General features: G+C 44.1%; 1 protein-coding gene across 1 annotated transcript in view; it reads right to left on the bottom strand.

The window, feature by feature from the left end:
* PRIMA1 (proline rich membrane anchor 1) overlaps positions 1–9,124 on the bottom strand; it is a 45,114-nt gene extending 35,990 nt beyond the window's left edge. The window contains exons 1-2 of the mRNA XM_034062410.1: positions 9,032–9,124; positions 2,688–2,838 (exon numbers count right to left, since the gene is read on the bottom strand). Of these exons, the coding sequence (XP_033918301.1) occupies positions 2,688–2,838; positions 9,032–9,124 (244 nt within the window). The remainder of the gene's footprint in view (positions 1–2,687; positions 2,839–9,031) is intronic.
* Positions 9,125–15,704: the final 6,580 nt, after the last annotated feature.

Raw genomic sequence — 15,704 nt, 5'->3', positions numbered from 1 at the left:
GATTTTGTATTTATCTATCTGCAGGAAGCAGAGCTAAAGATTTGTAGCTGGATCAACCTGTCAATATCAAAATGTCTAAAGACATACTAAATGTACTGTAATTGCTCCTGAAAATTCCCAGGCACAATAAAATCCTTTCAGGAAGGCATTCAGCTGCTCATAAACAGTTACCTAGTACCATCCCATACATCCAACCAGGGTTTGCAAACATTCATGTGGGCCTGAGAGAGGACACAAAGAGGGTCTCCTGCTCTTCTACAGCAGCAGCTGGAGACCAGACAGGACACACTGAAGAGTCCCAGATGACTTCATTTAGCAGATAACTGAGCTGTCAGTGTCTGCAGTAACTAGATAAACAGGAGTTTTTTAATCTGTTGGCTTTGATCATCAGAGTAGCTGTTTTAGAAGGACATACAGGTGATCTAAACCTTCAACAATATTCAGTTTGATTGCAAAAAGAGCTTCTAAGGACAGTGCCTGCAGCCTTTTGTGGCTCACAAAGCTGAAAGAGCAATGCCAGCATCTTTATGCAGTGCCTCATGGCACATACACTGTATCTCATAAAGGCAAAAAAAATTGCAACTCCTGGGCCGCTGTTTTTTACAGAGGTCTTTCTAGTACTTTAATAACTTAAATAGTGTGAGGTGCAAGTCTGGTATCAACCACTTAATAATAGCTTGTCTTGTCCCTTTACTGCTCTCTCTGAGTGCTGTTTAAAAGTGGTGTCTGTAACATCAATATTTAACCATGAGGCTTGCTCATTCTCACAAGGATGGGGATTGCTGTACATGTGGGCTAAATCACAGTGCCTAGACAACTGATAATAATGAAAGCATCTTTCAAGATGAGGCACATGATTGCTACTCTAAAGCTTACTGGTGAAAGGAATGCGTAATCTTTTTTTTTTTTACATGGCATTGAAAATGAAATAACTTATTTAAATATTAGTCATCTGGATTTATATAGTTCATTTCTAGAACTGGGTTAGCACCTGGCAATCCAGCCTGAGTAAGCACCAGGTTACCCCAGTGGCAGGCCCATTTGATTTCTCTTTCCTCTTTTTGCAGTGCATGACAGAATTCTTTTTCTCTGATAGGATTTCTTTCCCACTTCACAGGAGACAAATCCACACTCTTGGAGCAGCTGCCTGATGGCAGCCCAGGGAGGGAGGGAGGCAGCCTGCAGTGGTGTCCTCCTCCAGCGCAGCTGAGCAGCAGGGCTGGTCCCCGTGCCAACACTGTTCTGCCACACAGCTCCCTCACAGCAACAGGGTACCCCAGATACAAGAAAAGAGACTGGCAAAGTACTTCATTTTCTGACTGTGAGACAAAGATCAAGGGAATATTCAATATTATTTTTCATGACATTTTGTTGAACATTGAAAGAGATTTTTCCAGCTATAAATAACCTTCATCTCTGCTTTCCAAGCTGTCTTTGTACTTCCTTTCCCAAGTGTTTCACTGGTTTTTTTTCTGGCCTCAGCCTTAAATTTCTGCAGCATGGCACAAATATGAAGCACGTTCCTGACAGAAAACACTGCAAATTCTAAATGTCCTAAAAGGTGTTCAGAAGCCTTCTTCATGTCTTCTGCACATCTGGGGATGATGCTAATAACGACAAACAGCTGAATGATGCTACCTAATGATTTATTTTCCCTTGGGAAAGCACTGAGAAGGATGCTAGATACACTTGGCAACACTGTTCACAGGGGAATTTATCTAAGCAAATGAAGAATTAATAGGAAGCCTTTTAGGAGAGACCAATTTGTGAAAATGTAGAGGCATTAAAGTGATTTGCTGGAACACCAAACACCTGGGACCTGAAAGTGTCTGTGCAAGGTTCAGCCCACATCCCTGCCCCCAGCCCTGCACTGCAGAGGGACTGTTTCTCTGGGGACCACTGGCACAGTTATCACTTTCCAGAAAGGATCTGTGTGTCAGGGATCACATGAATACTGATGTGGATGAAAACTGGCACAGCTGGAACTGCAGGCACAATGTGTGTTGGACATGGGAATGCACAGCTGGAAATTAGGAGGAGCTCAGGTGGGCTGTATAAAGGTTGGGAGCACTGATTTGTATGAAGAGCAATAGATGACAGCCTGTATGTGCATTAGTGAGGAAACTGCTTACTTGCCACTGACTCCTAACGTGCCTCTGACTTCTGTTAGGGTTGCAAGCAACATAAAATCAGTGCATGTGACTCACTTCTATGGTAAAACAGTAGAGCTCCAGTGTCTCAAAGACAGCCAAACCTGCAGGACAGTCTAGTCAGAGTGTTCAAATGTTTGCTGCTTACAAATTCATTTGCCTTGGAGCACCCATTCAAGCTGCACACCTGGCGAAAAAAGAGACCAGGTACCTCAAGGGGAAGCCAGTGCTATATCTCTGTAGCAAAGTACTTCCCAGGGCTAGGGCATTAGAGAACCATTTAAAGCTAGGGAATCATATATAATACAGTGAAAGAAGGGATTTCGCTGGTTTTCCTCCAAAAGCCAAGCATTATTCATTGATCAGAAAACAAACCTCCATCTCTACTGAGAACATTTTCTCTTTTATTTGCTAAGTGGAAAATGAAAGACGAGCTAGCTGTGTTCTCTCCCATATCCTTTCTCCTTCTGTCTGTCCAAACATGCCCATTGCTTCGCCCTCCCTCAGTGCACCACAACTGTACCAGTGGCTACTTACTTGGCACCACTAGCAACCTCGGGGGCGGTGGAGGTGGAGGTGGTGGTGGTAACAGTGGCGGTAACCTGCACTGGCAAATCTGCTGGCAGCTCTCTGTGACTTTCTCTGCTACGGGCTTGGAGCATGACTTCTGGGGCTCACCCTGAGTGATCTGTGAAGAAACAAGTCATTGCATGAGCAGCAGAAACAGTGAAAACTGATTTTGTATGAATGTGTTCCTTGGACTTGAACACCCAAGGGGCACTTCAGACCTGTGTGAGAACTGTGCTCACGTTCCTCCCTAAGGACACTACAAAGAGGTCTCTTCCCTACATGGTCCCCTTTTTTTTTTTTTTACTTAACACAATTATCTTCAAGACCACTTTCCCTCCCTCAAACTTGGTTGAAACTGGCCAGCTGGTTTCTGAGTTATTATGGGGTAAGTAGAAGGCAGGTAGTGGCAGACATTATGATTGCGTAAGCCTTCTTTCCTTAGGAAAGCCATCTAGCAGCATACATTATTCACAGGGTCATTGCTGCAAGCCAAAGAGAGCAAATAAAAATCGCATGACAGTTTGGGTCGGGATTATGTTCATTTTCCTTATGGCAGAACTGAAAGCCAGAGGAGATCTCTCTTCTGCTTTGCCAGCCTCCTTTGATGTTCGGAGAGCATTTCACAGGGTGTTTCACTTCCCACCAAGAGGAGAGGAGCCTACAATTCACTCCACAGCAACGACACGGTCAAAATGGAAATGCCACAAACTGTGACTTGTAGCCTTTTCAACAGGCACTGTTGTCTAGCAATAAAGCTGAAGATGAGGCATTGCAGAACCCAAGTGTGGGCATCGCTTTGCACGGGACAATGATTTAGCTATGATTGGTATGCAATTTAATAGTTTGATCTAGTCATTAACAGCATATTTTTCTTACCATCAGTATTATTTACATAACTAGGGATTTAAAGAATATTCAGTAAAATTCCTATTCTAACACTACAAATGGAGTAAGTCCCTAATGAAAAGGATATTTGCTGAATATCACAGGAGCTTTTGAGAGGTGTTAAATTCAGCAGTTTCTAAGCCAGCTCTTTTTGAATGGACTGATACTCAGATGGAAAATACTGTATACAGTTTTAAGGAGAAGTCTAAAAGATGAATAAGCATGTTATCTAACAAGCACTTTGAATGTAGCATTAGGAGGCCACCTGGGACAGACTTGTGTCTTGCTGAAGCTAAGGACAGTTATGCTTTAAGCATTTTGAGCATTTAAGCAAAGTTAAGCTTTAAGCAGTTTAAGCATTCGACCATTGTCTTGTACAGCTTGGTCTTGAGCATATTAAAGTCCTAGTAGTTTTGTCCTAACATTACCTTCTTTAATTAGCTCTTTTCTACAACATGCTGGTTGTTACTAAGAGGATGACTCGTGCCATGCTTTCTGACCTCTTCTGACCCTGCTTTTCCCCGGGGTTGCCTTCTCTGCCCTCCTCTCTCCTGTCCAAGCTTTGCTTTCCTTCCCCTGCCAGCTCCAGGAACACAGTCTGTCTCCTCTCCCCTTTGGATCCTAGCCACCAGCTCCCAGCAGAGCCTCTCCCACCACCCACCGCTGGGCACCAAGGGTGCTGTGCTGCTTCTTGGCTGCACGAAAGCTGTACACAGTCATTTCATGCATTTCTGGGCAAAAAGAGACATGGCTAATTAAAACAACATCAGTGCACAAAGGACATATTCACATGCGTAGGAGGTTTCTAAATGCAGAAAGACGCATTACTGTGGCCTCAGGGAAACGGAGGTAGGGCTTTGTTGATTAAATATTATGGAGAGGGAGGAAAGAGTAGAGGAGGCTATGCACAGCTGAGCTGGAAGGACAGCTCAGCACAGCACAAGTTCAGAAGGCTCAGTTCTTTAAACAGCTTGTCAAAATCTATTACCAAACATAGGGAGAAACAAATTCAGCACAAGTGCTTTCCAACTTTCCCTTTCTCCATCAGGTAACAGAGGATGGCTAAGGACCGTCCCAGACAGCCTCCAGGAACTTACACAAACTCCCTGAAAGCTCTAATGAATCAAAGTGACTTGGCTTCTTAATCCGTCGTGGCTGGTAATAAATCTGTCTGCTAAGCAGGCTTATTTACTTTAAAAGTGATCACAGCACAGCAGAATATCCTCCATACTGCTCCAGCTATTCCAGCACTGTTCACATGCTAGGTTGGGGTGTTAGGGACTCTCCCAAGAGAAGCCCCATAGGAAAAGTGGCCACTCCATGTGGTGACAGTAGCATAACCTGGGGTACCTCCTAGTTGTACCGGTATGACAACATTTACTGTGCAGAGAGAGGAGGTAAGGGAAGATCCTTCCACTGGCCCTGGCATCTGATTAGGAAGCAGCTATCAACTCTTAGCTACAATGAACATCCCCTACCTAGTTGCCCAGTTGATGAATCCTGTGGCTCACTACAGTCTTACAAGAGCCAGTGCAGTGTGAGAGGATAGAGACAGGGAGGAGTAACAGTGAGCAGTCTTGTAGTCAGCTTAATTTACAGACCAGAATCAGCTTTGTGTATGTAAGTCTGAAGATGGTGCTGGTATGGAAAAGCTACATTGACTTATTGCTTTAACTTAATATCAACCAGAACCAAAGGCTTGCTCTGTCTTTTTTTAGCACTATTGACTGTTTCTAAATCCCTGGAGGCTCTCCTACCTTAGGCTGATAATCAAGTGGTCTCAGAAACCAGCGGATATTTTTCTCAATTACTCTGCAGACAAGGTTAACTCCATACATGCCCAGCCACTCCCTGCTCCTCTGTAGTTTTAAAATACTATTTCTGGGGGCGGGATGTGTGTGTGTGTGAAAAATAAGTTGCTTTGTCTTCCAGTACCTTAGTCCAAACCTTTATCACCATTCCCCATGACCATTTTAAAAAGGCTGGGAACGAACTGACATTTAAAAGCATGGGCTTTATCACCTCTTTGTTTCCCTTCTCTTGTCATTCAGTAAAATGCCTGGTTGTTAGAAAATACCTGTATTACCTTTTACACAGATATTACATAGATATTACCTTGCCAGGGGTTTGTCTTAGTGGGTTAATTTAAAATAACAAAGATATTGCAAGTTGGCTGAAAGAGAAAAGACTTGAATCAAGGTTGAGGGCCTTGAGGAGGAGAGAAACAGTCAAGGACTCCTGCAGGAAGATTAACTAACAGTAGCAAGATGGACTTGAGAAAATAAGAAAAGCCATTTGGCTCCTTTTCAACAAAAAAAAAAAATCCCACTGTTGATGTCTATTAGTCTTCTTATGAAAGGAATTAAGGCTATTACTTGGTCTTCTAAAGGTAAGCAGGGCAAATCACAAGAAATTATGCTTTAGGGAACAATCTTGCTCTGGCAGAGGATGATGAAATAAATTAACCCATGTTTCTTTCTTACTGTCTGCAATTCAAGGTAAGCTGCCTTTACAGGAGATGGCAAGAGAAAAAAGGCACTCTGGAATAGCCTCATCTTTCTCCAGCCAGGTCTGCTAATTCAGGTCCAGCCTCAAACTTTACTGCTTGTTTGTTCTGCTGGACAGTACCATGTCCCCAGAACGGCTTTGGGAGCACTCTGCAGATAAAAACTGACCAGACACCCACTTGGCTGTTCGTCGCACAGAATTTGCCTTGGAGAGGGGTCATCTACGGCAATGGAGCACACAGGGCTTGCTCCCTAGTTGTTACTTCTGCATTTTCCAGCCATGAACATGTGTCTCCTCAGCCTGTGTAAAACCTGGTTGCTTGTTTGGCATGGGGCTTTCTTAACACACTCAACAGTTGGCCAGTTTGGACATATATGTTGCCTGGATTTCTAGTCAATGCCTTTTTTTTTTCCCTTCTCTGAAAATACAAAGAGATGACTTCATAGATTTGTGCATTTAATATGAACATGCTTTGCAAAAAGGACAAATGTTTTTAAATATTCATGAAAATGAAAGTGATCCACAAATGTCCAGGGAAAAAGAAAACAAAGTCTTAACTGGTGGTTTCCTTTTGCAGTCTTTCTGTTGAAGTTTGTGCTTGTGATGCATTTCTTTCTAATAAGAGATTTCCCTCTGAAAGTGGTCCTAGGCCTGCGTTGTGGAGAGTGGAAGATTAAATCTGCATGTGGTCAGAGCTGTTTAATATTTCAGTAGAGTCCTATAGGGTTGCAGCAGTCCACTAGCATGCTCTACAGAGTGGGATGGGAAAAGAGGATTAATACAGTCCCCTGAGGGTGGCCCTTTTGTGACTTTTTAAATCAGGTAAAAGAAGGAAAGCTTGAAAAGAAAAGTACAGTTGACTGAAAAGGCACAGAGATCTCTAAAAGCCTGCTGATGTGGCAAGAGCTTTGTCTCTTGGAAGCAGTCTACAGAGATGAGATCTCAACACTGCTGTGTAAATCCCGGGATGGCTCTGCATAATTCACATCAGAGTTAATGCAGATCTATGTTTATGAAACCAGAAAAAAACGTGACTCTGTTATTTATCATGACACTTACTGCTCCTTTTCTTAATTATGTCAAAAGCCTCAGACAGAATCGTCCCTTCCTTCTTGTCACAGTGCTGGCTATGACGCTAATAAGAAAAGATTCTGGGTTTGGGTTTTGTTGTTGTTTTGGGGTTTTTTTTTTTAGTAAGATAAATATTTCCCCTCTGATTAGCATCTGGCTGACTCTCTTAAGTGCCTCAAGGAAGGGCCTGAAGTGGGAATGCAAAGATGTGGGAGGGAAAGCCATGCCATACATAGGTCATTGCATGGACGAATGGCTGAAGGGGGACTGTGAGAAGAGACATGAGAAAACACGGTGGCTGCTATAAATGGAGCAGGGACACGACATGATTTGACATTACCGAATTAGTAGAGAAGAGTACAGCTTGTGAGACTCTGAAGATAGAGCAAGGATTATGACTCTGCATGGAGAACGGAGTCAAGGGAGGGATTCAAAGATTGCGGGAGTTTCACTCTCAGGAGGGCCGGCATGCTGGTGAGCCCTACACACATGCCCTTCTCATCCCTACCTGCTGATGGAAGCTTTAGCTACACCGTAGCTTTGGGACAGTTGGAAACAAACTTGAGTACCAGCAGATGTCTTGATTGCCCTTCCACAGAATAGCAAGGAACAACATAAGTACAGTTGATAAATGGGACACAAAACTTCCAAATGATTGCAAGGAAAGGCTGGGCCCCCCAGCTTTGTCATTTCACACTGGCAGTTCAAATTATTATAAATGTACTTGTTTTTGAAAGATTGGCTTAGATCATCTGAGTAGTTTGGCAGAAAGATGTTTATGCCTTTTTTTTGACTGCTTGATTGGCTGACTGATTACAGGAGAGAGGCTGCAGAATACCTTTCTTTTTACACAACTGCCCTTCCCTTAAAAATGAAGTTCCAGTTTTAACTTAAGTTTAGCTACCTGAATCCTGAGCAGGACAGCATGATGGTAGCTCTGACAAAGACCTTTATGATGGGGACATTGGTTTAAAGGAGGTTGTTTTGTTGCATTTATGTTCATTTTAGTCTGTAAGGAGTGCAAATCCTCTTTGCAAATCAGGGTAAGAGACAAGATGTCAAAACAAACAACATCTCCCTTTAATCTCTTGGGAGTCACCAAGTTTAGAACAGCGAGTAAAAGACGTGGAGTCTCCACTGTGTTTTCTCCAAGAAAGAAACTGTAATTGTTCTGTTCTTGAACACCACTTGGCTGTCTCATCAGTCACTCCTCTGAAGGCATGTATTATAAATAAACTTTAAAATACCAAAGTGACGCATTTGAGTTGAGCTTTGCTGCCGTTATGATTCTCCGAACTGAATGGTTCTCCCTCACCATATACCAGTTTTCCCCAGTCCATCTTGATAGTCACCCCCCATTTCAATCAAGGTCACACAACATCAGAGTCGGAGTTGGCAGAACCTGATGCAGCCCTTTACTCAGAGAACCCTCAATTCGCAACCAACATCGAAAACCCACGGCAAAACATTACCAAAATTAGACTGCCGGAGCCTCGCTCCATGCACTGCTTCTTTCTGTGCATCTTGCCACCTACAGCAAAATGCACTTGCGAGCTCCTGCCTGCCGGCGCGCCGAAGAAACTCAACTACATCTTGCTCAGAGAGACAGCATCGAGTTCAGCGCTCCCGGGGCTCGGCGCCCGCCACCCACCCCTCGCGTGTCCCGTCCCGCAGCAGCGGCCGAAGGGCAGACCGCGCCGAGAAGAGCAACAGCTCTGCCCGCTCCGGGGCCCGCCCGGGCGACCACCGCCCGTCGCTCCCCGCGCTTCCGTGGGTGTCTCCGGCGCTCAGCCCGCCGCCCCACGCCCGGCCCCGGCCCCGCTCCGGACAGGCTGCGGCAGCCCTACCTGTGCGGAGCCCCAGAGCGGGTGGAGAGCACAGTGCAGCAGCAGGGAGGGCCAGCAGCAGCGGAGCAGCCCCAGCAGCTCCCGGAGCAGCATCCCTCCTGGGCGGGCGGGCAGGGTGCGGGCTCCGGGCGACCTGGGGAGGGAGCGGAGGGAGCAGAGCGAGCCGGCAGCAGAGGCGTTGGCTCGCACCCATCCCCGGAGCGCGACTGTCCCAACTTTAATTCTGCAGGGGAGGGAGGGAAGGAGAGAGGGAGGGAAGGAAAGGGGGGGGGAGGGGGGCAGGGAGATGGGCGGGTGGGGAGGGGAAAGGGTGGTCGGGAAAACCCAACGCTCTGCAAGTGCCGTCTGGCTCCGCTGTCAGCCGTGCCTCCACCCAGTCCCGCCTGCGTCCCTCCAGCCGCGTCCCCTCCCCGGGGTGCTCCCCCAGCAGCCTGCCCGCGCAGGGGCTCCGCGACCGGCGCTCACCGCTGAGCCCGGGGTTCCCTCACACCCGGCGGGGAGCGGGCAGTGGAAAAAGTTTGGAGCTGGGGTCGGGGGTAGAGGGACCGGGCAATGCCGGGGGCGCTGCCGGAGCCGGCAGCAGGGGCGGAGAGAGCGGCGTGGCCGCTCAGCCCGGAGATTGCATCTTCCCCTTGCCCGCTGCTGGTGCAGTGATTTTTCAAGCCCATCGAGGCAGTCAGTCCCTTGCGCGCTTAGCTCCCCTCGTCTCTTCCTCCCCGCCCGAGCTCCTCCCGGTGGCAGCTGCCCTCCTCTCAGGCCCTGCGAGGCTGGCCCTGGGCACGGCAGCCCGGGTTGCTCCGGCGGGCCAGGGAGGAGCCACTCCCGCATTCAGCACCTGGCCCGGGCTCAGCGGAGATAAGGCATAGGCCGGCACCCCCGCGCCCTGGAGGAGCCCCATCCCAGTCTGCAACCAGGTGGCTTTTGGGTTGGATTTTTCTGGCCTTCTTCTTGTTGTGGTGATGGTGTTTTGTTTTGTTTCGTTTCCCCAGAGTGATGTGAGGTCTTGTCCCGTGACCGGCAGGAGTTTCCCCCGCTGTGTCCCCAGGCTGTGAGGTGACTGGGATGAAATAAGGAAGATGCTTCATGGCATTCGTGTTTCTATGTAAAAACAAAGCAAGTGGAAATGCTTAACAGTGCCTGGGGGAAAGTGGGTAAAGCATCCACCAATATCAAGGTGCTGCAGCACAGCCCCACAAAATCGAAACAGGAGAAAATCGGAGATGAAGATGGTTTTGCTTCCAGTGAGGCAGATAATGCGCAGAACACCTGCTCTGTGTGAATGGTGGCCATTGCTGCAAGTTTGGCTTGTACTGGTATATATCACAATGACCATAAACGTCTGTGGTTGGATCAGTAGCATAGGGGTCCTGTTTTCAGTTGTTTTGAATACAGTAATCAAATAGATTTGAATAAAATGTTGGGCCCAGTGTTTATATTTCACACCCAGGCATGAATGAGTTTGAGAACATTGATTTTAGTTTTTCTTTGTATTTATTGCACTTGGTGGGCCAACTTTAATAATCAGGTTCATAAGAATCTGCTCAGTGAAGCAGGAATGGAAATACATTAACCTCTCAGCTGATACAGGGCTAAAATTCTTTTTTCATATCACTGTTACATCAACATATCTCCATTAATTTCAGCCCCAACAGACACTGGTTTAAATGTCAGGACTACCAGGCCCAACATCTTACAAATGAAAGCAGTGTAGTGGAATTTAATGGAGTTACACCTGGTCTGAGGTAGACTTACTGAGCCTAGACATTTAAGTCGTCTTCTTACGGCTTTGTAATGCAGAATACAGAGAGGCAGAGGCATTATGACCATGGGTATAGGCAGTAATTGTACAGCAAATATATTTTCTGTAATGATGCTGAAAAAAATGGTGTCCTTATCTGTAAGTCTACTGTGTAACACAGTGCTCAGTATATTGTGCTCATTCAATTATAGTTTTAGTGAGCTGGAGTCACAAGAGACAGCAAAGCTTTTCAGGCTTTCTGGTGATTTCCTGAAGGTATTTCAGCACTTGGTCACAGTACAGAACATAATAAATTGTACTATCTGTATACATAGTTCTTGGTTACTGACAGAATGAGAGATAAAGCTTTAGGCATTGTACGCCACAAACATAAAACACAGATTTCTTCCAGTATTTACAATACCTTAACGTCAGAACTGTGGATTTTCCTGCCGTTAGCAACTGTCCGAGTAGCTGTCTCAAAGCGTTGTTCCTGTGGTTCAAAAACAAACCAGGGAACTGAGGAGATGGAGCCAAACTCGACCCACAGTTGCATGGAAGTAAGTGTAATCAGGGATATCGCTGTGACACAAACAAGAGCAGAGTTTGGCCTGCGTAATCAGCATCTTTTCTGTTTTGCACTAGTAATTGACAGTTCCCTTGTGGAAATGATTTGGCTGTGGATACATTAAATTCAGTCTTTGACCCCAGTCATGTGCTCCACAAATGGGCATATTACTATTAGACTGAATGGCTGAAGAAAGAGCTGAGTATGTGCCCTGTTTTTGTCCACACGATACCAGTGCTTTTTGTTAATTATGTTGGCTTCTGTTCTGTAGTTTCTATGGAGAGAAAATAGTCCAGGATTTTTTTCCTACTTACAAGGAAGATAAATGATATGGTGCTTGTAAGACTGCCGGCTCTGAATCAGTGACAGACTTGAAGTGTTTTGCTTAATAACACATTCATGGTTTTGTAGCACTGGGATTGGTGTAAGAACAAAATGATTTGTCTGCAGCAGTCATGCTACTGGAGTGTTGAGATGGATATTGGCTAGGATTGTGATCCCTGGATTAGAACCAGGATTTCATGGGTTGTAAGCCCCACTACTAGCCAAGACTTCCTCTGCTGCCTTAGGCACAGATGTAGCTGCACCAGGTTTCTCGCCTGTCAAAACAGCACGATCAAATCCAGCTACCTTGAAGGCTGCACAGTATTTGGTGGCAGAGGCAGTAATGGGCTCCTGTCCTGCAAGACGCATTTAGGACATCACAGAAATCAGGGGCAATGCCAGATCCTTCACTGGTGTGATCAACACAGGTCCATGGTGTCCTTCTGGAGATGAAAAGTGCCTTACAAGTAAGCATTATATTTCAAAATAATAACTTAAGCTATTTGAAAAGCTTTTGTTGTTTTCAGAAAAAGGAAAAAGGCTGTTCAAACAGCATCATACGAGCTGTCTCTCAAAAATTTAAGATGAATATTAACACTCAATGGAGCGATGACCATTAGCCTTTTCCCTTTTATCTTTGTTTTGATTATCAGAGAAGAGTATTTATCTTGTTTGCTTTGTGGTTTTATTTCTTTTCTTAAAACAATTGCTTATAATCAGAGCAATCATGATTAACACTCCTATACAGCATCTACTCAGGAAACATTAGCAAGGACTGCAACACTGATTAGATGTACAAACAAATACAATCCTACTCCTTTAGGTAGCCATAATGGTCTCTAAGAGGCTATTTATTTTGTGTAGATTGAGTTTACAACATGTATTCAAGTATTCAGAGGGCACAGAAGGTTCTCTTCCAGGTTGACTTGTCAAAACTTCATTAAAATCAATAGATATTCACCAATCTGACTTCAGGTAGAATTTGTCCCTATGTCTTTGAACACATGGGAGCAGTCTATTAGCTGGAGCCAGCAGAAGAGGAAGCAAAGGCAACCACTTCTCAAGCTTTGTGGTCAATCAAAAGTAAGAGGAATCCACTTAAGGTTTTTTTGCTAATGACATTTCTGGATGCAAGTCAATGAACTCAAGAAGTGTATCCAACTTGGTGAAATCCTAGCCAAACATAAACATAAAACATTTTGTGGTGGAGATGTCAAAGCCTTCTGCAGCCTGAAAGCATATTTTCTCTCTGATTATTTTTTGGGTGTGAGTCTAGAATACCATTGGTGGGCTGATAAACGTACAGCATCACTTTGGCTTGCACTGGAAATATTTTTGTTGCTATTCTTTTGAAGATGATGTGAGGAATAGTAACGGACTAAGGAAAGGGTTAAGATTTTTCTTCAAACTATGTATTGATTCACTTAACTTAGTATAGGGAGCAGGTATGTTCTCGTTCTTGCTAGTCTTGTGGTTAAATTATAACTCAGAACAGAATAGGTAGCCGAAACACATTGTTCAAAATCAGGGACCCTTTTCCCTCAAGAAGATGAATGTCTGACAAGAACCTGTTTCAGCTAGTCTCTGTAAGACTTGAGGTTGCCATCTGGGGAAACTCTGCCAAGGATGAAAAATGCATGGCAAGGAAGACCTCTTACTTAATCCAGAAGATCCCTGCCCAAGACCACCAGATGGCAGTGCCCAGGCGTAGAGGGGAGGGGAATGGTATTAATGAGTTCTTAGAACTAGTTGTAATAATCTCCTCCTCTTTTGAGAAATCCCTTCCTATGCTTGTGAAATCTAATGAATATGTGTGTTTGTGTGTAATAAATATCTAGCTTGTTGAGCTCTCAGTGTGCGAGTTAGGAGGAGTGATCCCCCTTGCACCTGGCCCTCCAATAAACATACTTGCTTTATAACTCTTTGTGAGTTATGACATTCTGTTCCGTAAATCAAAGATACTTATATTGCTCCTTATATCTAAAGCAGTGCTTCCAACATGTGGTAAGCAAATTTATTTGGTTTGGATTTAAAGTCTCTACCCAGGAATCCACACCTTTCTGGGAAGGTTTTAGGAGGTAACAAAATAGTGAAGGTCACAGCAATAGAAACAGTGGAGGAATTTGCAGTTCTCCAACACATCAGCTGCTAGGGAGGGGAGAGGATTCTTCTTGGTGATCCCAATTACTTTAAAGAATGCAGAACAATACTAAGACCCTTAATTGTATTTACACATACAAGTAACAGATTCGATTTTTAGAAGACTTGATTGTTTAATTGTTCTATAATTCCAGCTTGTGGGAAAAGATTCCAAACTTTGAGCACATCTAGAATAAATTGTTATAACAACTGATTCTTTAGTTTTCATTATATTAATTGTTAGTTAAATATTGGAAGTGGGTTTTAAGTTTTAAAGGTGTCTGAATTTCAGGAAGTGCACTTTAAGTTTTTTCACAGATAAATATGGACAATGGCACTGCATCTGGAAAATGAAGACAGAGTGTCTCTTTTTCCTTGGTACCTTAACTGAAATCAATGGATCCAGTCTAGGTGAGTGGTGAAAAGGACCAACATGAAAAGTTCTGTCACATAATCTTCAGCTTGTGCTCCAGCACCTGAATAAGAGGACATGGCATATTTGTGTTCACGGCCAGAAGACCTATGGCTAATACATCATGTAAACCTGCACTTGCTTTCAGTTTTCTAGCTCTGAAATGCTGCAATTAGTGATAAAAAGGCCTCCAGTTTGCTCATTTTCTGTAGTTTTCTCTCATTTATTCTCTTCAGCAAATGGATTTGCTTATCAGTATCACTGTTCTTTATTTCTCAATGTAAAGGTGAAATGTGTGGGATTAGCTATTAGTCCGAGATGTGAGGAAGGGTTTGTATAGCCCAAATATGTCTGGGTTTTTCAGCTTTGTCAATTGTTCACACAGCACATTGCTTCTCCTTACATATATTACATTTTTAGCCTCTTGTGGCTATTACAATGAGGTCCTTAGCTCCTGAGAGAACTGCAGGTTGCGGGAATCACTTAAGTGCTTTATCAGTTTTACACTCAACATTCATTGCTGCTTAGGTTTCATCTGTCTTTTCAGAAGATGAAATCCTTGTTATTTGAATGTGTAAAAGACAAGATGTAAGCACTGCCTTCACATTTACTCTTTGACTCCTTTTGGCTCCCTTGCATATCCAATATAAAAGGCAGGGCTGGTTACACATTTCTAGGAGGAATTCCTCATCTGCTTTACCATGGAAATTGGGTACAATTGCCTAATAGGTTATGGTCTGTAGCTGCTCCATTGGAAAATGGCTGATGAGATTATAAAACTTCATAAAACATTAATAAGCCCTGAAACAATACCTTGTTTATTCCATACCACTAGTAAGGTTGTGTTTGTCTCTTCTTGAGGTTGTTATAGATGGAGAATGAATAAGACCATAACTATGACTGCCCAGACCATTATGGAAATGGATAGATGAAAAGGACAAGGCAGAGAAAATGTACAAGAGTGTAGTTAGCTCCATCTGAAAGGCAAGGATCAAGAACTGCTATTTTTAAGAAAAAATATCACTATAGCTTCCTTTTTTAACACACACACACACACACACCCACACCCCACCCCCACCCCCACCCCTCCCACCCCTCCCGCAAGTAGAAACCTGCACATATTTTTGTCTAATTGTTTGGACTGACTGATCTAATTTTGATTGACAGGTTAGTGAATCCTAAGCTTCAGAATCTTTCCCAAAACTGAAAGTCCAAGAGTTTCTATGCCCAGCAAAATATGATTGAATTGGTGACTAATACCATTGTCTGTAAGTCTGTATATTTGACAGTGTGCCATAAAAAAAATGCTTGAAAGATGGTCCATTTCACAGGACATTGCTTTTTCATTCTGCAGTCTCTCTCTTACATACCTCTATTTCTAATAGATATGATTCCCATTCTGAAAAGTTAGGAACCAGATTCTAGAAAGATGTCAGTCTTCAGGTCTCAGGTGCGGTTGTCCAACCTGTCTTTGTCCAACCTGTCTTTGTGT

The sequence above is a fragment of the Melopsittacus undulatus genome, chromosome 4 (genome assembly GCF_012275295.1).
Source record: "Melopsittacus undulatus isolate bMelUnd1 chromosome 4, bMelUnd1.mat.Z, whole genome shotgun sequence".
Classification (NCBI taxonomy): Eukaryota; Metazoa; Chordata; class Aves; order Psittaciformes; family Psittaculidae; genus Melopsittacus; species Melopsittacus undulatus.
This window is presented reverse-complemented; position numbering and strand designations above follow the sequence as displayed.